General features: G+C 45.0%; 1 protein-coding gene across 8 annotated transcripts in view; it reads right to left on the reverse strand.

The window, feature by feature from the left end:
• Positions 1–434: 434 nt before the first annotated feature.
• The window catches only part of CPEB3 (cytoplasmic polyadenylation element binding protein 3), a 543,123-nt gene continuing 517,110 nt past the window's right edge, over positions 435–26,447 (reverse strand). For all 8 annotated transcript variants that reach the window (XM_069239797.1, XM_069239803.1, XM_069239805.1 and 5 more), the window contains one exon: positions 435–5,554. In XM_069239797.1, the coding sequence (XP_069095898.1) occupies positions 5,327–5,554 (228 nt within the window). In that variant the 3' untranslated portion in view covers positions 435–5,326. The remainder of the gene's footprint in view (positions 5,555–26,447) is intronic.

Here is a 26,447-nt window from a genome sequence, read left to right on the forward strand (position 1 = left end):
GGTCCTATTATGAAAACAGAGAAGTTTCTTCAGGTTCTAATATAATAAGAGTGAGGCTAGTAGAAACGAGCTGGTAAACATACAATAGTATTTGTCTATGAAAATAACATTTGGTAACAAAGCATGAGGAAACAATCTACAACATGAAGGTGGAACAGGACTGGCAATTTTGGTATAAAACTAAAGTTCTATCTTTGAAAGGTCTCCAGGATCCTTCCACTGAAATACTGTGCAAATGTCTATAATGTAAAAATGGCGATAATATTGTCAAGAACATCTTCTACTGCAATCCCTGTATTTGATTATGTGGATTTACTGCAGTGTCTTTAAAAAACCGTTTTGTTACAGCACATTAAACTTAAGAGGAACATGCATACATGTTACATGCACAGGACATGTTACTTCAATAGCAAGAACAATAATGACAAGTCTTTGTGCTTCATACAACCAGATTTAATAAGAGATGCTTGGTGTTACAGGAAAACAAAGTCCATACTACAAAGATAAGCAAGTTTAAGTAATAGCAGCAGAGATCCATGTTTAGTCACAGTACTACAGTTCCATACAAGCAAATGTCCAAGCCATAATGGTAGAAGCTTTGTTAGAATTATTAGCAAAACAATCTAAGAAAGCATGTAAGAAAGCACAATACAATTAATTTGAGTTTATTAGTTGGAAAAACAGACATCTTAGATGTGAACACTATGCCATGTTCAAAGTTTCAACAACAAAATCACAAATACGTTACGTAATACCCCAACAGAGCTACATTCTGAACGAAATGTATAATGTATTATCCAATATCACTGTAGAACATTAGTTCTATGTTCAGCTAATCTTAAGTACTGCAATTGTATATGTATCTATCTGTCAGAATTACATTACACTAATTTCTGACTGGCTACCAATTTAGGGTATATATTGGTAAAGTTCATGAGTATAAAATACTTTGTGGTATTATGGAACATGATAGCAGCTGATATAGAGAATTAATGTTATCAAGTAAAAAATGTTTGACTAAACATACAAACTGGTATAAAAGCAATAGCTACAGACAATTGTTTTAAATAGGTAAATAAAATATTTTCAGAAATTGGTGACAATTCCTTCAGACCTCGCTAGTAGATATGTCAGTACTAAATATTAATATGGACATGTGAGTTTTAAAATTAAAATATGTTGTGACTATATACATTACAATGAAATCAGTGGTATGCTGTCATTGCAAACTTGCAATATATGTGTTCTAAACCATACCATTAGGTGACACGCAATCAAAACACATGTACCAATCTCCTAAGCTCTTCAGTTTACAACATCTTGCCTACGTATAAACTGGATGTAAATTGCAATCAAAGTATCTACATTTAGGTAAAAATTGTTGCTTTGCATTTCCACTAATCAATAGGTAAGTATTTTTTGGTTAATACTTCTAAATAATGTATTGGTACTGTGACATTCATAATGTTAGCTCCTTAACGTGGAGATGCCCAAAATGAAGCATGACAAAGTTCAGCTCTGAAAATGTGCAAATTGGCTAATGTTTAGAAAGCGCATTAAAATATAGGAATCCTTTCATTGGCAGTTGGCCATGTCTACATGCTCTAATAAGATGTTTTTTTGCAGTTGGGCATGTACATATATTTATATGACCCTGAACCAGAAAGGGTTTAAATTGACAATCGAGGTTCCAAAGTTTGGACAACCTCAGGGCAACTTTAAGAAAATATATCCAGCAAAGAGGGTGCATATGCAGAAACCCATGCTGTGCACAATGAGAGACAGCAGTAGATTAGTGTCTGTTCATACAGAGCTTTTCTAAGTACATTACCATTAAGAGGATGACTTCAATAATTTTCCTACCAATGTTTGTATACCCTCAAGCCAGGTTTTCAAAAGGAAATGGCTGTTTAAAATATCACGCCACTTTCATTTTTCTGCTTATTTTGATCATTTTATTGCCTAAATTATTAATCACATTGGTTTTCAATCTGTTTACATTACCAATTCCATCATTGTCACTCTATTGTAAACCACATGAGCAAGGTAATACATAAAGCTTGGCTTTAAAAAAAAAAAAAAAACAGACACTTTCATAATATTACAAAGTTTTTCAGCTTGAAAAATGAATGAAAAAAACTTTAAAGAATCTGCATCATAAAATTAACTTACCCTAAGTAAATAGTAAAAAATAATATTAATGACATTGACCAGATATGAAAGTCTCTCCCAGAAACAGCTACATCAATGGTTGAGAAAGCACTTGAAAGAAAATACGAAATTAAAAATATGTAAATAAGTTTTAATCTTTTCATAGCAAAAAATCTTTCTAAAAATAACAATGAAAATTTGTTTCAGTACAAAGGCTACATTACTATTGAAAAAATACCAGCATGAAGAAAGTTACATATTTGACAGTAGAAAAATGATCTCCGTGAATCACAATGTCTTAACTTTGCAATGAAAATAAATTTGCAATAAAGGATTTATGCCTTTTTTTCTTTTGTTGTGTTTTATACAAACAGTACAAACAGTATTGCACATTAACAAATAGTTGAGGTTAGTTTAGCCTCCAAAACGTTTACTAGTTCAAGTCACACCAAGAAAGGCCATATTAAGACCTGATGCACCCAGGGATTTCTTAATCAAGTTGCAATTCAAAACAGCATTTAGTTTTAAAAAATAACTTCCTTTTTCACTTTTGAAAGGATCACCTTTTCAATACAACATATTAACAACTTATGGGCATATTGCATTTACAAAACAAAATGAAACATGTAATAAGTTACCAAACTAAAAAAGTTTTCTTTAAAAAAATACAAACAGAACAAACTCTCACAATTCTGGTCAGTCGTGCATAATCAACACGTGATTATAAATATACAAATGAAGGGAAAGATATTTTATGATCTATTCACAAAATGCAGCACCGAATGTAGAATTTTGTTTTACATTTCTTCCTGGTGTCGCTGTTTAGTTTCAAAACAAATTCATGCTATTTAGCTTTAGATTTTGGAGTATTTTGCGAAATTAAAAAGGAGGGAGGACAAGAGGAAAATATTGAAAAAACTTTAGTTATTTCACATGATTAGGTAGATTTATGTAGGTTAGCTATGATTTTTAATATTAAAGTTATAAAGCTCTAACTTTGTATTCAAAAAAGCAAATGAGCATGAAAAAAATAAAATTATCTGATAAATCATTTTCGCAGAATTAAATTAATATATATTTCTTCTGAATAAACTTACTTAGAAAATATTTTTCTCTCCTATATTTCAAAATTGAGGTATTGCAAAAGATCATGTCAGTCAGAAAGCATGCCTTTTTCTTAATAAAATAAAAATTCAGCCAACTTTTGAAAACTGTCCCAATACAAAAAGTAGTGCATAACATGTCTCGTACAGATGAACAAAATCACAGAAAAACACATCTGGGCAAAGAAAACAATATCACAAACAGCCCAGCTACAACTTTCCAATGGGTACGCTTACGCATTCAAATCAGTAAAAAAAATATTAGACGTTTTGCTCCTTTCATTTTACAAACATAGATAATCGATTCAAAGCCAATACTTGCAATGAAACATTAAAACGACAAAATAAACACATAATTCGACAGAAGACATCACAACACACAGAACACATTTAAATATACTATGTGGTGCCTAATCCAGTCAGATTGTCCCTGAACTGCAAAACAATAAAACAGTGTTTGCTTCATTATCATTATTAGTATTCTAAAGGTGTTAATATTATCTATAGCCCACAAGAATAATGCTTAAAAGTGTCCAAGCAGTACTGTTTTCATTATCTGTTCAAGCTTCACAGGATACTTCCAATGGTCAGGCACGCCGTTTCACATACAGTCTCTCTAAGTTGACTGCAAAATGACAGAAATGGGTACAAGGTCATTTCTTTAGCACTGCAATCTTCAAAGGTGCCTGGTAGGTTAACTCTGACAGACTTGTCATATACTGTGATATAGTCATGTGTATTTTTTTTTAGTATGAGCTGGCTTTACGGCACAAACTGACACTATACAGGGTGCAAGCGTTGAAAGATGCTTTTCTATGCACTCTTCTGTTTGCATACTAGTTATGAATAACCAAAAGTGTGTCAGATAAAGGCTTTCAACAGTTACATTTGACCACAGTACTAGACATTTAAACTTTACAACATAAAATAAAATTGCACAATATTTAACTGAGCACCGCAAAGTACTTCATCAATCACCTACACATTCAGTTTTTAAGAATATCCTACATCTATTTTTAATATTGGTTGTAGTATAGATAATTCTGTACTTGGACTAAGGCCAGTAACAGAAGAATTACAATTACTGAAGCATGCCTTACTCCAGTCATTAGAGATTACTAATTTCATTGTTTTGATATCAAGTATGTTATAGGATACAAATGTTTTAGTTACTTGTGCATTGTGGGTGGGTTTATTAATAGTTACTGGATATAACAATGTATTGCATGCAGCAACCTGGTTAAGTAAACATGCAGTCAAAAATACTGACCTTCTGGGAAAGTTCTTTCTATGCTATACTGATTGCCTTTCAGTCAGCAGCAATCACTCTGCCAATATCAAACTGGATTATTTTTAACTGATACCCTAGCCTGAATAGAGTATTACGGTATTGGCTATACCACTCAAATAGCAGCAAAAGCTATTGCAGCATACATTTACATAAAATTAAAGATTTAACTCAAAAGAAAAAAATCTTCAGAGAATAATTAACACAAATCGGTTCCATCCAATGAGGTATCATCCCCTACAAGTCAAGATTAGAGCAAATAAGGGCTTATTTTCTTTTAGGACTAGTGTTATTTCAAATTACTTGAAAACTTATAACCTTTCTGCTACATTTGCAAGTCATGTGTGTTACCTTTGGTAAGTCAATATTTAGGGACAAGTCTGATTTTGGAAAATAAGTGCACGCTCCAGTTTAAAACAAGTATAAAGAAACATATAACAAAATGTTTTCACTACAAACAAACCAGCCCCAGTAGAGACCAATGGGAATGGCAGTCTTTGCACTATCTCTAGTCATAAGTCCTGCGTAAGAGATAAGGTACCAAGCAGATGTTAGTGCGAATGAAAGTGCAAGATCATTACAATTCTGCAAGGTTGTATACTGGACACAGAGGTCCGTAAGGTGCCTGTAACTAATAATTACATAAGTAATAGTAAAGACCCATTTTTTAATTGGGGAAGAAAGCACAGATTTCCAGAATTCTCCCAGCCCAGAGGCATCGATCTCTCCTTTCCACTAGCTTTCAACCTGTCTCAGTTCTTGATGCTGGAGTTAGGCACAGAGTTCAGCTCCAGCGGAAAGGGACATGGCGCGGCCGGTCACCTCCTTCCTTCACCAGTGGTTTGTGGAACTCTCTACCAGCACGAGAGTGTATGCTTGCCCAGCAATATTCACAATAATACTGCAAACAGGTAACATTGGCACAGAAGAATGGAGCAAATTTTCCACCACAGCGAGTGCCCTGGCATTCATCACACATCTGATCATCGAGCACATATGGCTTTACTTCCACCTGAAACCAAAAAAGAATAATAAAGTTATAGATGAGAAAACATGGGCTTCATGGACAGTGACATATTTTTCAGTTATAGAAAATCGTTTGCAGAACTGTCCGGTTCCCAGTTCCTAAATAGAGATGTAACTGTTCATAATTCCTTCCAAGGTCGCCCAATGCCATTTTGTTTTTCAAACCCCCCACCCCCCTTTTTTTTTCCAATCACCAAACCTCGTGTGCCGGATACAAAAAGTTCGTTTTCAGTTGATGTCTAGATTTCCTGACAACCAGAAAGTGTTTACAAAAAAAGAAATCAAATATTTCCAACTCAGGTAAAACAGTTAAGTCAAGTCTACTGATTCAGCTTTGCAATAAAGCCATACAATATTAAAACAGAAAACGTACACATTCCAAAATACCTGAATGCATAAACTTTATTAAAATAGTATGTGTTTAGGTCAGTGGCTTTACCTGTGCAAACACAACTAAAAAGCACCTCTGTAAGGCACCTAACACATGAAATAATACCAGAAGTGGTCCTGAACAGTCATACACAGCTTTGTGAGTCCACTATAATTGCTACACAACCACTCACATAAACAAGTGAGACCTGTTTAAAACCAAATAATCACCCTAGGTCTCTATCAGAGGAAAAGTATAAGGACTGCTTAGGCCATTGTCAGCCTGATACCGCAGAAGGCGTAACATAAGGATGAGCTCCCTTAATTCCCTTTCTTGCTAAGGTTGCTATTCCTACAGCCCTGAGTTCTAACTGGTCATCTTCCCCTCCAAGCAGCAAATGCATAAGATTCTACAGCTTGATAGATTTCTGGCTGGTCTGTTCTATATTGGAGTAAAACTGTTAAAAAGGGACATAAGAAAAAATGTAGTAAATCAGCTTTTTTTTTTCTTCAAATAACTCAAATACCCCATTCAAAAAGAATCATCTTCTGCATAATAAAACAGGAACTCCCTAGGCCACATTGATTGCTACTTTTTGCTGCTTGATCTATTCTGGGGAATAGGCCGTACTGCAATTCTTATTTTGTACTTTCCCTTGACAGGCAGAAGGAAACATGCTTATAACAAAGAGGGCTATTTTTTCAATTTTAGTTTAGGTTAACAACAATAATGTGGGTGAATTGTGATCAGTACAAGAAATTAGCTTAAAAGTCAAGTTTTACAGCAAGACAGAATACTTGTTTAGGTTTTGTACAATGCTGATGTTTTCATCGAATAGCAAATTAAAACAATTTATATATGTGATATCACACTCAGCTCATTAAGTAGCTGTAGTTAGAAGGGGAAAATATGTTCTTTTAAATTAAGGTAGGTAAAGTAAGATAGATCTCACGTTACGTAAAAAAAACATGAAAATTCACCAGTTAAAGTTTACTGAGCTAACCATAACTTACGTCCCTGGCATGCACTGCTTATGACTGCACACATGACATCACTCATGTCACTTCAATCTCTAGTTTTCTTCAGGGAATCTCTAGGGTTTTTAACACAAAGTATGATCTTACTACCATACCTAACTATAACACCACTGGCCTGTGTAAGACAGGGCCCATGCATTTAGCACTATCTGGGGTAGCAAAGGACTCATGCGCAGCCGGCCAATGAGAGTGCTCATCATAATACAAACGGGTGTCATTTTAAATAAGGCAGGTCTACTACCATTGGCAAAGGGTCTGCACATCACTATTTAAAATCCAGGTCTATTAGCTGTGTACAAGTTGACCAAATTAATATACAAGGCAGCCTATTGGCTTTGTCACGGGGACACCATATCAGTATACAAGGCAAGCCAAGCATATAGGCTTTGTCAAGGGTTGACTACATCAATATACAAGGCAATCCTATTGGCTTTGCCAAGGAGTCACATTATATTATAAATATACAATGACAAGCAGAATGGCCTTGTCCGCAACGCTAGAAACATTCTTTTATGCTCCTCAGGAGACCTACTACAGCCATAAGGCCAACTACAAGGGGCTCCTGCAACCTTTAGCTGAAGAGTAAATGTTCTAGATCTGGCAATGCTTAAAAACCACCATAAATCTTTCTTGGGGTCACATTGTATATGCCCCAGAAAACATACATATATACCTATATATAAAAAAATAAAATAAAAAAAAACGTTATTATTTTAACGCACAGGAACAATACAGGACATCACCATAATTGGAATGGTATATTCACAATGCAACACTGCCATCAATTTGGACTACAATGGATACATGGGATGTGTGCCAATAAAATAAGTGCCAATGACCATAAATGTAGAATCTACATTGCAGCAATGAAGAAACGAACCAGTTCTGAGTTGCACAGAAACACAGAAATATGTCTAGGTGTTTTAGCACTGGAGAGGGTGAGGATGGCCATATCAGAACCTGCTGGGAGCTCTGCATCCTGGAGAGTCAGGAGGTAAGTGCACAATGGCTGCCAGACATCTCTAGGGCGGGAAGTAGGTGGTTGCAGAGAGGCATACACTTCGCCGGTCATGTCGCAATACATAAGTCTTCTGAGCCAAGCAGGCTTGTGAGGAGGGGTCTGGGAGCCCCAGTATAAGACAATCTCACGTTTGGCCAGCAGCAACGTTACGGCCGTGTCATGCCGTAGGGGCTTGGGTATGGACTCCATATATCCTAATAAGGCCAGCAGGGGATCCGGCAAGACCCGGACTTCAAGCATGGAGGACAAGATGGTAAATACTTTGTGCCAATACGCCGAGACACAAGGATAGGTCCATGTCATGTGTACAAAATCTGCATTTTCCGCAGCACATTTCAGGTAGGTGGAGGATCGCGGAGGATCAATTTTAGCTAGTACAGCGGGGGTCATGTAAATTCTGCGAATAAATTTATAACGGAGCAATTTATGTCTATGATTCGGGGACACAGTGTGGGTCATGGAGCACAGGCATACCACATTCTGTTTGGCAACAGCCACCCAGGTCCACTTGCCGGTCCCCCTGCGCCCCTTGGTCGCAGACGCGCAGCAAAGCCAGAAGGCTTGGTACAGTTTGGAGTCCAAGTTTCCGTTTGTGTCAACTGTGAGCAGTAAGGTGTGGAGGGTGAAGTCGGCGGGCGCAAGTGGATAAGTGGCAATCCATTTGCGCAGTGTACTCTGCAGTTGATTGAGGACGAAGTGCCTATCATAGTTGTGCCTTGAAACAGAGCATCTCCAATTCTCAAAAAGACATGCTTGTCGGGAAGCAAGTCCCCCCATATAGACCAAGGTATGTGCTTCAAGAGTACCAAGTACCAACGTTCCAAGTGTGAGTGGTAACCACGAGTTGTCTTTTAAGGGGAGTGCAAGGGAGTAGAGCATGGTGCTCCACAGGAGGCGCATCAGCCTGCAACACTCCCAGCAAGTTGTAGCTAAGGGCTGAACGTCTGTCCAGTGTCACACCAATCGGGAGCAGAGTTTTTAGATGAGTGGAGAACACTAGATCCCTTGCCAGAATTGTGTAGGGCAGTCGCAAATTGGGGTGATACAGCAATAGACATATTGGCATTGAGCTATTAAATAATATAACTGGAAATGAGGAACGCCAAAGCCCCCACGCTCATGTGGGAGTACCAAAACATCCCATCTGATGTGTGGGCGCCGACCAGCCCAAACTAGACTCGTCAAGAAAGTCCGCAAAGTTGCGAAAAAGGAATTTGTGAGGGAGAAAGGAACATTTATCAATAAATATAAGAATTGCGGGCGCACAACCATTTTCATTAATGCAATGCGTCCCGCCATGGACAGGTGTTCAATCTGGGCATTATGCTTGTCCACTGCTGGACCATAGTTAAGATGTATTACCTGCTCTTGATCTCTATGGATATAAACTATTTGACTAGGTCGTCGCACCAAGAGAGTGGGTATCAGCTTGTGGCAGGAGAAGCAGCCGCTGTGACGGGAAATTATTCAGATTTACCCCAGTTAATCCTTAGGCCCAAGTATGTTCCACATCGCAATATTTCTCAGAGCACTGAGTTGGGGTTGAACGCAAGATCGCATAGGAACAGAAGGATATCGTTCGCATTTAGAGAGATCAGCAAGGGGACAGTTTTGAACTGTACCCCGCAATGAAGATGTTTGTCATGTTAATGTCGTAGGAGTGGATCCAATGCTAGCATAAAGAGCAAGGGGGAGAGGAGGAAACCCAGTCTCGTCCCTCTGGAAATGGGGAATGGGGGCGTTAATGTGCCATTTATCCAAAGGCAGGCAGTTGGGGAAGAATATAATAGCATAATTAAAGATGAGAAGCCACGGGGCATAACTATTTTACTGAGTACGGCCTGTAGGAAAGGCCATTCTAGAGAGTCAAAAACCTTCTCCGCATCAAGCAGGGCAATCACGGCAGGGACAGTAGGTAAAACTATGTAGGGTGGCACAAACAGTCTGAAGGTCAATGGACGTTGATCTATGCAGCGCGAATCCCGTTTGGGCCGGCAAGATTATTTCTTCTAGTAGTAAGGATAGTTTGGTGCCCAGCAGCTTCGCCAGTATCTTATTATCAAAACTGAGGCCAGACAATGGTCTGTAAGAGCCACATAGTGTGGGATCTTTGCCTGGTTTCAGCAGTAGGGTAATCACTGCTTCACAAAGAGTGGGCGGCAACTCTCCCACCTCCAAGGCCTCCTGGTACATCTTGAGTAGATGAGGAGCTAATAGTGTTTTGAATGTCTTGTAAAAGATTCCAGTGAATCGGTCCAGTCCAGGTGCTTTGGAGCCGTCCTGCATGTCTATGGCAGCGATGATCTCCCCTTCGGTGAAGGGTCCCCCAAGAAACTGCTACTGCGGAGAGCTCAGCCACACTATGGCCACCTCTTCAAATTGGTAGCTTAGCAGGTCAGGGGAGCAAGAGGGAGTCTGGGCGGTGTAGAGATAAGAGTAGTATTCAAGAAATTCAGCCTGCACCACAGCTGCCCCAATGCCATTGTCCCCCTGGGAGACATAGCTCGAGGATATAGGATAGTGACCTGGGGTGGGGGATGTGGTGGAGGAGAAGGCGGAGTCGAAGGATGCAGGCCAGTGTTTAACCGGGCTGTTCGCCTTAACTACAGCGACAAGCTCTTGCATATTTACCCATTAATTTAATTTCCCGGTCCGCAAGCTCCTGGAACCCATTAAGTACCCGGGATCTGGCATGTAGTGGGATCCTTTTAGATCAGGCAACATCTTCTCAATCCAGGGCATCCAACGCATTCTCTACCCAGCCTATGTTGAACTGAATGGATCGCAGAACACCAGAATGTGTAGATATGATGATTCCCCTGATGTATGCTTTAAATGCCTCCTAGAGTACAGTCCTAGAAGACGCTGTTGCAGTGTTTATTGTGAAGTGTTCAACGATGGCCGTACGAAGGTTCGTTTGAAAGACATCGTCATGGAGGGCCATGGCATGAAAGCGCCAAGGTCACTCAATGTATTCCACACATTGTATTCTGAGTGTTAGGTGAACAGGCGAGTGATCAGACAGAGTGCATAGAGGATGGGCAGTGCTGCCCAACCAAGACCGCACAGACGACGATAATAGCCAAAAATCTATCCCTGACTATATGTTGTGAATGGTGGAGTAAAAAGTATATAGGAGGGCAGATGCTGGGGGCAGCCTCCAGGGGTCTTGTCGGGAGTGCACCTCACATATGTCCGGAAGGATTAATCTGAAGTGTGTTTTAGTGGTGGGATGAGTGGACGTAGTATCTAGAGTCCCATCCTGCAATAGGTTGAAGTCCTCGCCAACTAACAAATGCTCAGCAGGCTCTCTGTCTAGGTGTGCCTGAAGGGTGCAGAAAAACTCAGGTGAATCAGTGTTGGGAGTGTACAGATTAAGCAAGGCCACATGTCTCCCCGCCAGCAACCCTCCAATAAGCAGGAATTTACCTACTGGATAGATCATAGTTCACGGATGGTAAAAGGGCAGGTTCTTAAGAATCAATGTGCATACTCCGAGATTAGGAGCTATAGTTTGAAAAATAGCAGTGGGGTCCCCAATGTTTCACAAAGCCTCAGTGTGACGTTGGTGGCAAATGTGCCTCTTGCAGAAAGGCTAACTGTGCTCCATGCCTGTTTAAGTTCTGAAGGACTAGCTTCCCTTTGTGAAGGTTATTTAGGCCACGTATATTCCAGGATAAGAGCGTCACATCTAAGGTGGGGTGTAAAGTTAAAGTATCAGACATGAAGTCAGTGCACAAAGTATGAAGTGCATTGAGTGTTCATCAATATGGCGATGTACATATCAACAAAGCAGAAAAGTAATGCCACAACAGGTGGCTTACTAACAGTCCCAATCCCCCCTCCCACAGCAACACAAGTGTTGCGGTAATATCCCTGAGAATATGAAAAAACAACAATAACAAATAAATCCCCAAAATATAGTAGGATATGGTGTCAACCATGTAGGGATGACAATGCTTCACGGGCAGGTCCCAATATGGAGTCATGTGTCTAATGCGAAATATCCAATAGAGGAGTGCGATACAGCACCATCAATCAGAGAAACAGTACAAAAAAACCTCCTTGTCCTTACAAGTAAGGTGCATCGTCTGAAAGGGACCCTTCTTTCCGCACCTCATGATACAGAAGGAAAGCGCCACATATTTAGTGCAAGTGGGACGTTCTTTAGGAACTCAGTGTGAGGAGAACAGATCCGGAGTAGAGGTGCCGCCTGGGGAGTGGTCTGGTTTCAGGGGATCCCCTGACAGCTATCATCTGTGAAGGAAAGTACCCTATTTTTGGCATGGTTACCCACACATTTGCCTGCTGTCACTGTGTTTTGACTATTTTCATTGGGATTCAGCTAACCAGGAACCCAGTGATTGTGCTCTCCCCTTCTAAATTTGGTTGTTTAGGACTTTGCACATCCCACAATTGGCATACTGGTGCCCCCTTATGAGTCCCTACTACTTAGGCATCAGGGGTTCCCCATGAGCTGAAGCATGTATTGTGCCACCAATGGGAACCCATGCAACATGTGTATGCAGGCCTGCCATTGCAGCCTGTGTGAAAAGGTGCATGCATCCTTTCACTACAGGTCAAAGCACAAGGTCACTGTAAGTAGGCCCTCCTAGCCCACATGAGCAGAGGTGCCCCTACGAACTCCAGCTCCATTACACTGGACTTCATAAGTGCGGGGAAGGTATTTTACCCGTGTACTGGACACACGTCACTACATGTGTTCAGCTACATAATGGTAACCCCGAACCTGGGCATGTTTGGTATCAAACATGTCTGAATCATACGTCAATACTGTTGCAAGTTTTGGTTGTACGACTCCATGCACTCTGGGGGCTCCTAGAGGACCCCCAGCATTGCTCCTATTAGTCTTCTGGGGTTTTTCAGGCAGCCCGCGCTACTGCAACCTTTCAGACAAGTTTCTACCCTCCTGCTGCTTGACCAAGCTCAGGCAGAGGAAGGCAGAACTAAGGATTTTCTGTGGGAGAGGGAGATAACACCCTCTCCCTTGGAAATAGGTGTAGGGGTAGCCTCCCCAAGCCACTGGTACGCTTTGAAGGGCTCATTTGGTGCCCTTCTTGCATAAACCGGTTAGCACCAGTCCAGGAACCCCCGGTCCCTGCTCTGGCATCAAACTGGACAAAATAAAGGGGAGTGACTAGTCCCCTGTCCATCACCACCAGAGGGGTGGTGCCCAGAGCTCCTCCAGGTGGCCGCTTGATTCTGCCATCTGAATCAAAGGTGGGCAGAAGCCCCTAGGAGCATCTGAGTGCCCAGGTAAGATAGGGGTCGTCACAGCCCCCTCCAGATAGGTGATCACCTTGCTAGGTGACCAATCCCCCTTCCTGGGCTATTTAGGGCCTCCCTCTTAGGTGGGACCTCAGATTCAACGTGCAAGATTCCAAGCAGGACTCCTCTGCATCGTTTACTTCATCTGCTGGCCACTGGGACTGCAACTCGACCCTTCAAGAACTGGCAATCTGCAACTTTAGTGACAACTCTCCTCTGCAACATTGTTTCTCCGGCTCCTTCAAGCAACTGCAACATTTCCCCGGCTGTGCATCCTCCGAAAGTGGCAAGTCTTCAGTCTGCACCAAGAAGCAAGAAGGAATTTCCCTTGGAGTGAAGGAGTCACTCCCCTGCATCCGCAGGCACCAACGACTGGCTGCGTGGGTCCTCTCTTCTGCAACTCTGCGTGGATCCTGCAACACAGGTGGTGGTCTTCAGTGGTCCCCTCTACCAACTGTCCAACTTTCTGGGTGGTGAGTCTTTGCCTCTCCTTGCAGGACAGTACCCGTGTGCACCGCGCCTCTTTCAGCTCTTCTTCCAAAGGATCTTCAGGCTCCGTGGAGCCCTGCCTCCAGAACTCTTCCCTGCAAAGCGTATTCTCCTGCCTGCAGCTCCAGTGACGTGGTACTCCTGTGCCGGCTGCCTGTGAGTTGCCTGTGGGGGCTGCATCCTCGATTTTTGGCTCTACTCACTGCTGGGGGGTCGCCTAGGACTACCCTCCGTGGGTTGAGTCTCCTCGGACCTTCCTGGTCCCCAGCAGCTCTGCAACTCTTCTTATGCAACTCTTTCCTTTGCCAAGGCTTGTTGGTGGTTTTTGTCACACTACTGATGGAGTGCAACTCTTCTTCCAACGTGGGACATTGACTGCATCACTTATGGACCTCTTCTCCTGCTCCTGTGCTGCACAGCCGACTCCTGACCTTCACCATTGACCTGGTCCTGCATCTCTAGAAGGGTGGGTAGTGACTCCTGCCCCAACCAGACACTCCAACTGGACTTGGTTCCCTTCATGTGCAGGTCCTCTTCTGTTTCCTCCAGTCTTGCTTGGGTCTTGCACAGCCATTTTACAAAGTTTCGCTGTGGGTTTGGGAAAAAACAGGTACCTACCTCTTCTCTCCTGGTCTCTGGGGGCACTCTGGTACTTACTTTTTGGGGTTCCTAGTTCCTCCAGTGCCCCTCTACAGATTCCACTTGCCTGGGTTGTGGTCTGACTTTCGCATTCCATTTTTTTTTATATGGTTTGGTCTCCCCGAGGGTCTCTATTGTTAACTGTTATTTCACTGTTTTCTATTGCTTTCTATGCCCATTCCCGATTACTAAGGTGTATATAATAGTGTGTTTATTCACCTGCTACTAGAGTACTGCTTATACAATATTTTAGTATTTGTGTCACTAAAATAAAGTATTTATTTTTGTAACACTTTGTGGTTCTTCCATGTGTGTAAGTGCTGTGTGACTATAACTCGTATTGCATAAGCTTTGCAAGTCTCCTAGATGAGCCTTGGTGCTCATCCACAGCTACCTCTAGAGAGCCTGACCACACCTCATTAATAGGGGATAACTGGACCTCATATAGGGTGATAACACCATAGGTGCTCACCACACACCAGGCTAGCTTCCTACACCCTCTTTCTCCACCAGTGCAAGCTTAACACCAAACCACACACCCACCGACACCGGGTCCACTCAGAGGGGGCAGGATGCAGCTGGTCTGCTGCCAGGCAAGGGTCAGGATACAGGCCCCCCAGGCACCAGACGCATAGGGTGGTATGCCGCAAAGTGCCCACCTGGCAGCAACACCCAAGTGCAAGCACACTGCTGCACCACTGCTATTGTGCGCAGGCGGCAGTCACGGGGCATTCCGGGCCCACACCTGCACCAAGCGCCCTGAGGCAAAGTGTGTTTGGTGGGGTCACTGCCCAGGCTCAGTGGCGTCCAAACTCCGCACGCATCGTGGGACCCGGGCAGGCACCAAACAGCGACGACCCACCTCCGTAACTGCCTCCTCGCTCCCGCAGAGGGATAGCTGCACTGCCCGATGTAGCTCCGAACGGCAGCTGTCAATCAGCCCGCGATGTGAGAGCAACGGGGGGAGGCAAGCAAGCAGCGTATGGTCTGTGGCAGAGCCGCACCACGTGACTTCTCAACCCGTGCCTCAAGCCCGCCCATAGCCCCTATCAATGCGGGCTTCTGAGGCTAGGGACCGGGGCACAGGCCGCAGTGCGATTGCAGCATGCCCAGAGTCCCTCAGGGCACACAAATAACCTCGCCGTCTCCCCCATCAGCCCAAGGGTCAAGTCGATGCGACAGCCGGGTATGAAGATGTGTGTAGGTTTCGGGCTTTGCTGAATTAGGCCCCTGCTCAGCAGGAGCTCTAGCGATGTGCCACCATTTTGGTCACTGGCGTTGCCACCCCAAGCCCCCAGAAAACATATGGTTACTTTCAATAAATACATTCTGGGGGGCTGCTGCACACTGTCCAGCTCCCTGCAATACTATGGAAAATGTATAGGGAAAATCATGATGGATTAACCTGAATCTTTCCAAGTAGGAGCTGAGATGGATGAACATTTTTTAATTAACTTTTTGGTCTTCCTAAGGAAACTCTGACCTATATACCTACACAGTGGAAGCTGCTACCATGTATGTGTGTGTGTTTGTGTATATATATTTGGCTCATATAAAATGTTAATTATGATGATGAGAGAGAGAGAGAGAGACTAGCACTTGCTCTATACTTGGAACACTTTATAACACATTTTAAACCCTCTCCTACACATTGCCTTAATTAGTACGGTTTCTTGGGACCTTGACAAAGGATAATATTCACCATGTACTTTATCCCTATAGCATTTTATCAACTGTTTTTGATACAAACTATCCGCCTTCAAACCGAAATGTTGGACAAGTGTAAATATGTGCAATGCATTGTTATAATGTTTTAAATATGAATATGTTAAGTAGCTCTTACATTATGAATAGCATTCTATTGAATCTATGCTTGGTTTTGCACATAAAATGATACTGTTTGTGTGTATCCGCACATGCGCACACCAGGCAGGTCGCTCCCCCCATCTGCCACGCAGCCCTCTGTGGGTTGAACCTCCGTTGCCGCTTTTGCCGCCTGACTACTCGCTCCCTTTTTCATTCTGTACCCCTGCGCTTGGCTTCTGTGCCACTTTGTTTTTTCATTCTGTGCCCCTGTGTTTTGCTTTCTGTACCCCTGTGCTCTGTTGTCCCTCTCCCGCCGTCTTTTCCCGCCGTTTTTTCCCTGGGTTTTTCCCTCGCCGCTGAGCCCCTGCTGCCCCGCCCCCTTCACTCCCATTGGCCGCCCGCACTCAGCTCCCAGCTGCTCCTCTGCCCTCATATGGAGGCCACGAAGCGGCTGCGCTGCTTGGCGCGCCAAAGGCGCGCCTAAGGCAAGCCCGTCCGCGCCTGGACAGCACCCAGCACCAGAACCCCTGGAACCCGCACCCCCTGCAACGCCAGACTGCACTACGACGCAAGCACCCTCCACGCACTCAACACCAGACGAGACCACCCCTGCTACGGGCCACCCCGAAACGCACCTAGGGACCTTTCACCTGCCGGAACTGCAGATTCACCAGCATCCAACCCTCCACACCACCAGCCAGAGAACCCAACCCCCTCCGCTGCATCCTCCTCAATACCCGCTCCGCTCGCAAGCAAGCCATCGAACTCTGGGACCTCCTAGACTCCACTGCCCCCGATGTCGCCTTCCTGACGGAGACCTGGCTGAATGCCACCTCAGCACCAGACATCGCCATAGCCATCCCACAGGGCTACAAGATCTCCCGCAGAGACCGCACCAACGGAGTGGGAGGAGGAATCACCATCATCCACAAAGACTCCATCAAAATCTCAACGAACACAGAAGACACCCTCACCACCGCCGAGCACATGCACTTCCAGATCCACACCGACCCCAACACCACCCTCAGAGGAACTCTCATCTACAGACCTCCCGGACCCCGCCCACAGTTCAGTGACACCATCGCCGACCTCATCAGCACCCACGCCCTCGCTTCCACGGACTACATCCTCCTCGGGGACCTGAACTTCCACCTCGAGAACAACAACGACACCAACTCCACCGCCCTGATCGACAACCTCGCCAAACTCGGACTCAAACAGCTCGTAACGACACCTACTCACGCCGCTGGACACACGCTCGACCCCATCTTCTCCGCAAGCCCCCACGTCTCCTTCAACCACACCACCGAACCACAATGGACCGACCACAGATGCGTCCACTTCACCTTCAGAAAACACACCACCGCACCCAACAGCTACCACGCCGCTGCTGGGGCAAGGTCACCGAGGACCAACTCACTACCGCCCTCGCCCTGAGACCACCCACCGACCCAGACACCGCCGCGACCAACCTCACACAGTGGATCAACGACTGCGCCAACACCCTCGCCCCTCTCAAGACCTCTACAACCAACCACACCAACAAGAAAGCCGCCTGGTTCACCGAGGACCTCCGGATCTCCAAGCACACCTGTCAGAAGCTGGAGAAGAAATGGCTCCACGACCGAACACCAGACAACCACACAGCCCTCAAGAGCGCCACCCGCAGACACCACCAACTCATCAGGACCGCCAAGAAGACCGCATTCAAGGACCGCCTAGACAACAACGCACACAACACCAAAGAGCTCTTCAGCATCGTGAAAGAACTCTCCAACCCCAGCTCCAACACCAACGTCATCCCGCCATCTCAAGATCTGTGCGACTCCCCAGCCACCTTCTTCCACCGCAAGATCACCGACATCCATGACAGCTTCAACTCCGACCCCCCCGCACCCACCACCGAGTCCACCACCCCTGTGACTACCACGCGCACCAGTCGCCTGACCCTCTGGTCCAGCGTCAGCGACGAAGACACCATCAAAACCATGAACTCCATCCACTCCGGATCCCCATCGGACCCCTGCCCTCACCACGTCTTCAACAAAGCCAGCGCAACCATCACGCCCCACCTCTGGAAAACAATCAACTGTTCCTTCGAGACAGCAACCTTCCCTGAAAGCTGGAAGCACGCCGAGATCAATGCCCTTCTGAAGAAGCCCAAGGCGGACCCCAAGGACCTCAAGAACTTCCGGCCCTGCTCCCTTTCCCGGCAAAAGTGACAGAGAAGATTGTCAACAAACAGCTGACCCGCTACCTCGAAGTTAACAACATCCTGGACCCTTCCCAATCCGGTTTTCGCAGTAACCACAGCACCGAGACCGCCCTCATCGCCGCCACTGACGACATCCGGACCCTGATGGACAAAGGAGAAACAGTCGCCCTCATCCTCCTGGACCTATCAGCAGCCTTTGACACGGTCTGCCACCGCACCCTATCAGCACGCCTCCATGACGCCGGTATCCAAGAGAAGGCCCTGGCCTGGACCACATCCTTCCTCTCCGGCAGAACCCAGAGCGTCCGCCTCCCACCCTTCCGCCCCAAAACCACCGAGATCATCTGCGACGTCCCACAGGGATCCTCCCTCAGCCCGACACTGTTCAATATCTACATGGCCCCCCTCGCCAACGTCTCACGACAACACAACCTCAACATCATCTCCTACGCCGACGACACCCAGCTGATCATATCCCTCACCGAAGATCCCCACACCGCCAAAGCTAACCTCCACCGAGGAATGAAGGCCGTAGCCGACTGGATGAAGGACAGCAGACTGAAGCTGAACTCAGACAAGACGGAGGTCCTCATTCTAGGAGCAACCCCATCAGCCTGGGACGACTCTTGGTGGCCCACGTCACTAGGCACAGCCCCTGAACCCACGGACCACGCACGCAACCTGGGGGTCATCCTCGACTCCACTCTCTCCATGACCAGGCAAGTCAACGCCGTCTCCGCGTCCTGCTTCAACACCCTCCGTATGCTGCGCAGGATCTTCAAATGGATCCCCCTCGACACGAGAAAAACCGTTACCCAGGCCCTCATCACCAACAGACTCGACTACGGGAACGCCCTCTACTCAGGAACTACAAACAAGCTCCTGAGACGACTCCAACGCATCCAGAATGCCTCAGCCCGACTCATCCTCGATGTCCCCCGCCGCAGCCGCATCACACTCCACCTGAGAGGCCTGCACTGGCTCCCCGTCAACAAAAGGATCACCTTCAAGCTCCTGATCCACGCACACAAACCACTGCACAACACCGGACCCACTTACCTCAACAACCGACTCAGCTTCCACACCCGAAGCCTCCGCTCAGCCAACCTCGCCCTCGCCACAGTCCCCCGCATCCGAAAAACCACAGCCGGCGGCAGATCCTTCTCCTACCTCGCCGCCAAGACCTGGAACACTCTCCCCACCATCCTACGACAGACCCAGGACCTGCTGGCCTTCAAAAGACTCCTCAAGACCTGGCTCCTCGACCAGTAGCACCCCCCCGCCTTGAGACCCTCGCGGGTATGTAGCGCGCTTTACAAATGCAGTGATTGATTGATTGATTGATTGATGAATGTGCATCTGTATTTGGAAAAATGTAGGTCCTCTGGAAAACCAATATAGGTTTTGAGTATGTAGTGATTTTATGTTTAAAAGTACTCAAACTCTCTAATTAGGTAACATTAGCAATCAGCAAAGCAAAATGTCCCCCAGACCAATACATGTTGGTTTACTGCACGCCAAAGTTTTTGTATCTCTATACGTACAGCCAAAGTGCCTCAAGTGCACCTGCAAAAATCTATTTTATAAATGTAAAATGATCATGGATTAATAAAATATGAACAAAATAAGTCATTGTACATAGTTATATTAATATGAGCAGGAGAATTCTTGTATGTCATATAGATTTGGAAACAGGGTGTAAATATAGACATGTTTTGATCACAAATGATATGCAGTAGACAGTGGCGGAAACAAGGGGACATTTGTTTTCACTGCTGGCATTGTAGTGTTTTTACTTTTGTCCCCACTGTGGGGGTGAGGGGGTTGTTTATGTAGTGCTGCAGATTCCCATGCTTTGCATAAGTCTGCCATCTAGTGTTTGGCTCGGAGTATTACAAGTTGCTTTTCTTCAAAGAAGCTTTATCGAGTCACAAGATCGAGTGACTCCTCCTCTCGGTGATAGTGCACATAGGCATTGAGTCCTTTGTTAGGTTGTTTTCTTTCCGCTGTCACAGATATATGTATATATTTCTGATAGGGACTTCTAACTGTTGATTTCCCCCTTTACAATATTCTCCAGGTGTCACACTGGACCTGGAAAATATGAGTAGTACTTCTGCGACCTGGTAGGTGGTGTTGAGGTGCTCTCAGTCAACATGATATCCGTAAGAAATGATACGCATCATGCCCACACGCGTGCTGACATCCGTTCCTGCAGAACAGATCTGGAGAACTACCTTGGGTGTTTTGACCACTTTTTTCTACTTTTTTGTTAATTGTTGTTGAGCTTTTCTCTCATGTTGAAGGTTTTAGCTGCACCCAGCTGTCAAATACCTATATATTTATTTTCAAAGGTATTATGTAGTGCATATTGAATTTCTTGTTTGAGTTAATTGACTTCAAAGCCCTCAATCTCGCTAGAGATGTGTCAACACGTTTCGGCCTCTTCAGTCAGGGCCTCATCAGGACTATCAGGGGGCAATAGCGCCTCTTTTTCTGTTAGGCTTAGTAATACTTGCAGATTGCTGCGTCTACTATCAAGTTGGTATTTTATAATTTCAAGCAAGTAGGATCGTTCACTGTCAGAGCCTGGGGAGAATCCTCCTAATAGCTGGACCGGTGCTGTTGTATCGGCAAGCCGCGTTTAGGCAGTTCGGAGTTTTTTAAATTTCCGCTAACGGAATATATAGGTATTTGACAGCTGGGTGCAGCTAAAACCTTCAATCATCGCATTCTAGTGGATTACAACTACAATCTTGTAACAGTGACCACAATGTAAAGGAATGGTGTTGGGCATAACCCTCCTTTGGCATACTGCCAATATTGAGATTTGTTTCTCTGTCATAAATGTCTGTGATGTTATGTATATATCTATGTTTTGTATGTAGCTATGTTATAGATTGTTCAACGACGAGCTACTGCTGACCTTTTATTAAAATGATTTAAATAAATAAGGGAAAGGAATTGATCCATGAAATCAGGAGTGAGTACTGGTTTCTTAAAATAATGGTTGAATTTGTCCCTACCGGCTGACCATTTGTGTTTATGGTGAAATACCAGATGGCATATATGGGTTGTAAGAAAATGGCTCTTTTTGTATGGACACCCCTAGGTTTTCATGACAAATGCTGCTGGTTTTTCGACTCAAAGTGCACTGAGGCCTCAGTGCTAGTGCTCTGACCCCAAATGTATATGTTACATTGACTATACCCATTAGGCATAGGCCACCTTACCTGTTAATCTGTTGTACAAGTTACCCCGAGTACCCAGGGCCTGTAAGTTAGTGAGTCACCCCAGGGACTGCAACACTGGTAGTGCTCCCCGGATGACACAAAGGTAAAACACATTTCCCAGTCTGCCACTGCACTATGAACTGCTAGCCCAACCTCGCTGCATAAAGCAATGGCAAAGTCCAATGTCCCCCTGAAACATGTATGTCACCCGTATGGCAGACCGACGCAGCCCTAAGGCAAGGTGCTGCATATTGCACAGGCATAACATGTATGCTCTGTATGCTCTCATTATGTGCTCTGACAGTAAAAACGTGAAACTGCCATTTTTACTGTGAAAAGTCTTGGTGGCTCCATTGGCAAGTGCAGGGTTGCAGGCTGGTCTTGAAGCTGTACCAACTCCTGAACAGTGCGACTAAAGTTGGCACTCCAATGTATTAAACAACTCGTTCGATAGAGCCCGACTTGGCTACCAAGTCGAAATTAATGTAAGAAGTTACACTGTCCAATTTTTACAAAGTTGCCACTTTGTTGCTTTTAATCTCCTGTGCCCTTAACAGTTTCACATGGAGCTTGAACCCAAGACAGCTTTCTGGCCTCCTGAGATGTGCTAAGTATTCTCAGGAAAGGAAACAATAGAAGCCTGCACTGGAGAGAGGTGTAACCTCCCTCTTGCAAGAAAACATATGAGTGTTGGCTCGAAAGGCAAGTTTGGAGCAGCCTTTGAAGAGCAAATGTGGAACACCTGGGAGAGGGGCAGCCCCATTAGGAAGACTAATTTGCACCCAAGGAGAGGGGAAACCTGTTGTCAAACCATTTTTTTCAGGGGCATGCAGCACCCTTGTGGCCACACCTCTGCATTGGGTTAGGGAGCTCTGGATGCAGAGAGAGGGGTCCTGCCATCTTGGGAGGGGACAGAATCGGGCATCCAGGGATAGCAAGATGCCACACTTCTCAGGAAGTGGTCATCAGGAGGGAGGAAACCTGATAGTCCATTGGCTACCTACCAGATTCTACCAAAAGGCACTTTCTGTACAGAAATAGGGCATCCCACAGAACTCAGATATCAACTGGACTGGAAAAAGACCTGTCCTGCTGCACCAAGTTCCCAGCAAAGGGAGAGGTGTGCAGATGTGCCCCACACTTGCAGCACCTGGTGGCCAGCAAAGAGACTGACTGTGCCTACTGTGTCCTGCTCAAGAAGAAGTCCTCTCCAGAGCGCAGCCAAAGCAAAGAGACTCCAAGGGTCAGCCATCTGGCCTCCTGTTCGAAGCAAAGGGACACAACAGCTGAAGAAGCCTGCTTAGGGCAAGCAGTAGCCCAGATTACCAAATTGCCGCTCCCTGCTGTCGTGCAGCACCAGGGACCATGACCTGACGCTTAGAAATTGCATACAAGTCTGCTGAACCAGGGAGAGTGTCGGAGTGCAGGTTGGTCGCCCAGAAAGTAAGTTATAGCCCTGAAAAGTATTTGGCTGTGACCGTGACACCAGACGACTGGCAGTCCAGTGGTGACTGGACTTCAGTCAGAACGGAGAGGATCTAGTGGGACATTGAAACCTATACCAAGACCCCATCATCCTTATCGGGGACTGAGGAGTACTTAGAGGAAAGACCCCCTGTTGACTGCATCACATTCACAGAATCCTTCAGTATCCTGTATCCTCAGCATCAGTACCACTCAATAGGAATCCAGAGAACTGAGCGCCCGGAACTGTTTGTGGACTGCTATTTCTGTGAAGTTAACTGTTTCTGTGGGGCTTACTGGTCCTTCAGACTGGCTCCTTATTGGAGTTGGTTGCTTAAAGTGACTAAGTGAAAGCATTACAAGTTGCCCAAATTTCTGGTGATTTTTTTTAAATGTCAAATCTGTTGTTCGCAGCGGACTAAAATGCTCTGCTTAACTATACCTTTTTTATGCATCTATACCCTCCTGTGGATCTTTATCGTTGTGGTGTCCAGAAATACATAAAAATACAGTCTATTTTTATAAACTGGTGATGGATTTCTTTGGCGTCTTATTGATTTCTTCTTCAATTGTTTTGGTGCCGTTTAAATGCTTTACACTTACTACTTTGTGCAAGTCTTGCTGCTCAAAGCCACAGCTTTGAGGGTCGAGGTGAAGGTTTGACAAACAAAACCTAAGGGTCCCAAAGGTGTTGGTGCGAGTTTTACACAGTGAGGTTGAACCAACACACCATATAATAAACCCCATTTCGTCACATGGGCTTTGCAGTGCGACCTGAAGTCCCAGTGGGCCTAGAACCTGGAGAATCTCTCCAACTTCCACCACAAATGAATCTGCACCAGACTGCTCTCACTTCCCTTAAGAGGGCTCTGGTCTCTGGCAGAATCTCAGCTTCATATTGACCTTCTGGAGAAGAGGACTATCCAGTTAGCATTGAAAGTCTTCCTTCCATCATTCAGGGGAAGGCTGGTTCAGGGGTTCATGGACACCACTACTGCCACATGGGACAGAGAGGGGTCGTGGGCTTTGTGCTAGGAGGCCCTCTCGACATGGCTAGAAAATCAGGACATCTTCCTGGTTGTACAACACATGGCATGACTTCCGAACACCAGTGCGGACAAACTCAGTCGTAGATGCTTTGTAGACCATGATCATGTCTGCATCTGGAATGTGGAGAACCTTGGCTTTATCTGTTCACCACTATTAAGGACGCACAATATTTGCAGTTTAGCGCTTTGTATTTTCAGAAGCAGCTCTTCCTAGGAGACAGGTTCAGCTTAGACTGGAACTTGGGACTCCTGTATGCCTTTTTGCTGATTTCCCTCCCGTCCTGAGTTCTTAAGAAAGTCAGGACCAACTGAGCCCCAATTCATCCTGGTAGCTCCGGACTGGGCACCAACAGTTCGGTATCTAGAACTCCTGAGCATAAGCATTCGTCCTCCAATCAGGCTGTCCCTTCTGGAGGATCTCCTGTTGCAAAAGCAGGGAAGGGTCTTGCACCTGAACCTGTGCACTCTCCAACTTCATAGCTGGAGATTAAGTGGGGCCAGTTTAATGTCTTTAATCTTCCTCCCGAAATCTGCAATCTTATTCTAGAAGCAAGTGCCCCTCGACAAAGGCAGTATGTGCCTGACGTTGAGAAAAGTTTGTGGCTTGGTGCTTCTCATGCCAGTTTTACCCACTTGCTACCTGTCTGCTGGAGATGCTACTGTTTGTGACATCCTTAGCCCCACACGGCCTTTCTCTGGGCACTGTTAAAAGTTACCTGTCTGCTACCTCGGCCTTCTTGCGGTTGTCGGATCAGCCCTCTTTATTTCAGTCACTTGTTGTGGCACGTTTTCACAAGGGCTTACAAGATCTGTTCCCAAATACCCCTTTTGTTATGCCCCAATGGTATCTTAGTCTGGTCTTTTCTCATGTGTTTTCTGTTTGAACACATACACAACTGCTCTTTGAGGCTTCTGACGCTTAGCGAAGTCCCTTTTTATTGGCAACTACGCTGACCAGGAGGGTAAGTGAGCTTCAAACCCTTTCTGTTATCACTCCCCACACAAACTTCTACCAAAACAAGCTGATTCTTTGAATCCAGGCCTCTTTCCTACTGAAAGTGATGCCCTCCTTTCATGTTGGCCAAAATATGAAGTCAACATTTTTTTTGCCACCTTATCTCTCCAAGAAGCTGAAAAAGGTTCCATAATCTAGCCACTAAAAGAGCCCTCAGCGTTTCCATCAGTCATACCAAGGAACACTGGGTGGATGATGAGCATTCATTGGATTTGCTGGAGCAAGGTAGTGCAGAAATAGACTGTCTCCTGTTGGACCGTGCTCTGCACAAAAATATGCTACACATTGCCAAAGAACCAGCCTCCTGAAGCGGCCACTACTATGTTAGCGAGTGAAGTGCCTGCCATGGACATCTGTCATGCTGCTACGTGGGCGTCACTCCACACGCTCACAAAACACTACTGCCTGGGCAGTTAGGTCCGGGGAGACAGGCATTTTGCCTGTTTGGCCCTTCAGGACTTTTTGGTTTAAGCCAATTTACAGACCCACCTCCTAGAGAAGTATAGCTTGGGTATCTATTCTGAGGTAAGGAAGCTGCAGCTAGAAGACTGTCAGAAGAACAACTTACTAGTCTTCACCGAAAAAGATTTATGGAAGGTTATCTAACTGCGGATTCCTCACCAACTGTTCTGTAGGTTTCTGCACACATCATTCATTCATGGCTCTGTGTTTGTGGTATGTAAATAGTCACAAACAAAAATGATGACAGTGTGCTACGGTGGAGCTTTTATGGGCACCATGCATGTCTTTCCTGATGCAGACAACATTGGCAACATTAGCATGGCGCTGCTCAACGACACCTACTGCGGTGCAGAGGTATTGCACAAGAGTTTCTGGATTCAGTCTGATGCCTAGAGAATATGTTAAGGTGAGGAGTTGGCAGGCAGATAGAGACTTTACCAGAAAAAGCTTTACAGAAAGCACATATCTTGTTCATATATACCATAAACCAGTGCCAATAATGCAAAGAGCAAATAAGGAAATGCTTTCAAACTTAGTTATTGGGTTTCATATTTTTCACATAGGCTAATCATTTTAAAGTAAAAACAGATTTATATTAGCTGGGTAGGAGGACTTGCCAAGTCCAATGACTCATTGAATAATCATTTGTATTGAAACCCTTGTATTATATATATATGAAAGATGTTTAAGGCGTTTGAATCATCGGCTGCCTGTTGCATATGCCCATTAAATTGTTATTTCTAATTCTGATTTAGTTCTGGACAAATCTTCACACCTCTAAGCTATAAGT

The sequence above is a fragment of the Pleurodeles waltl genome, chromosome 6 (genome assembly GCF_031143425.1).
Source record: "Pleurodeles waltl isolate 20211129_DDA chromosome 6, aPleWal1.hap1.20221129, whole genome shotgun sequence".
Taxonomy (NCBI): domain Eukaryota; kingdom Metazoa; phylum Chordata; class Amphibia; order Caudata; family Salamandridae; genus Pleurodeles; species Pleurodeles waltl.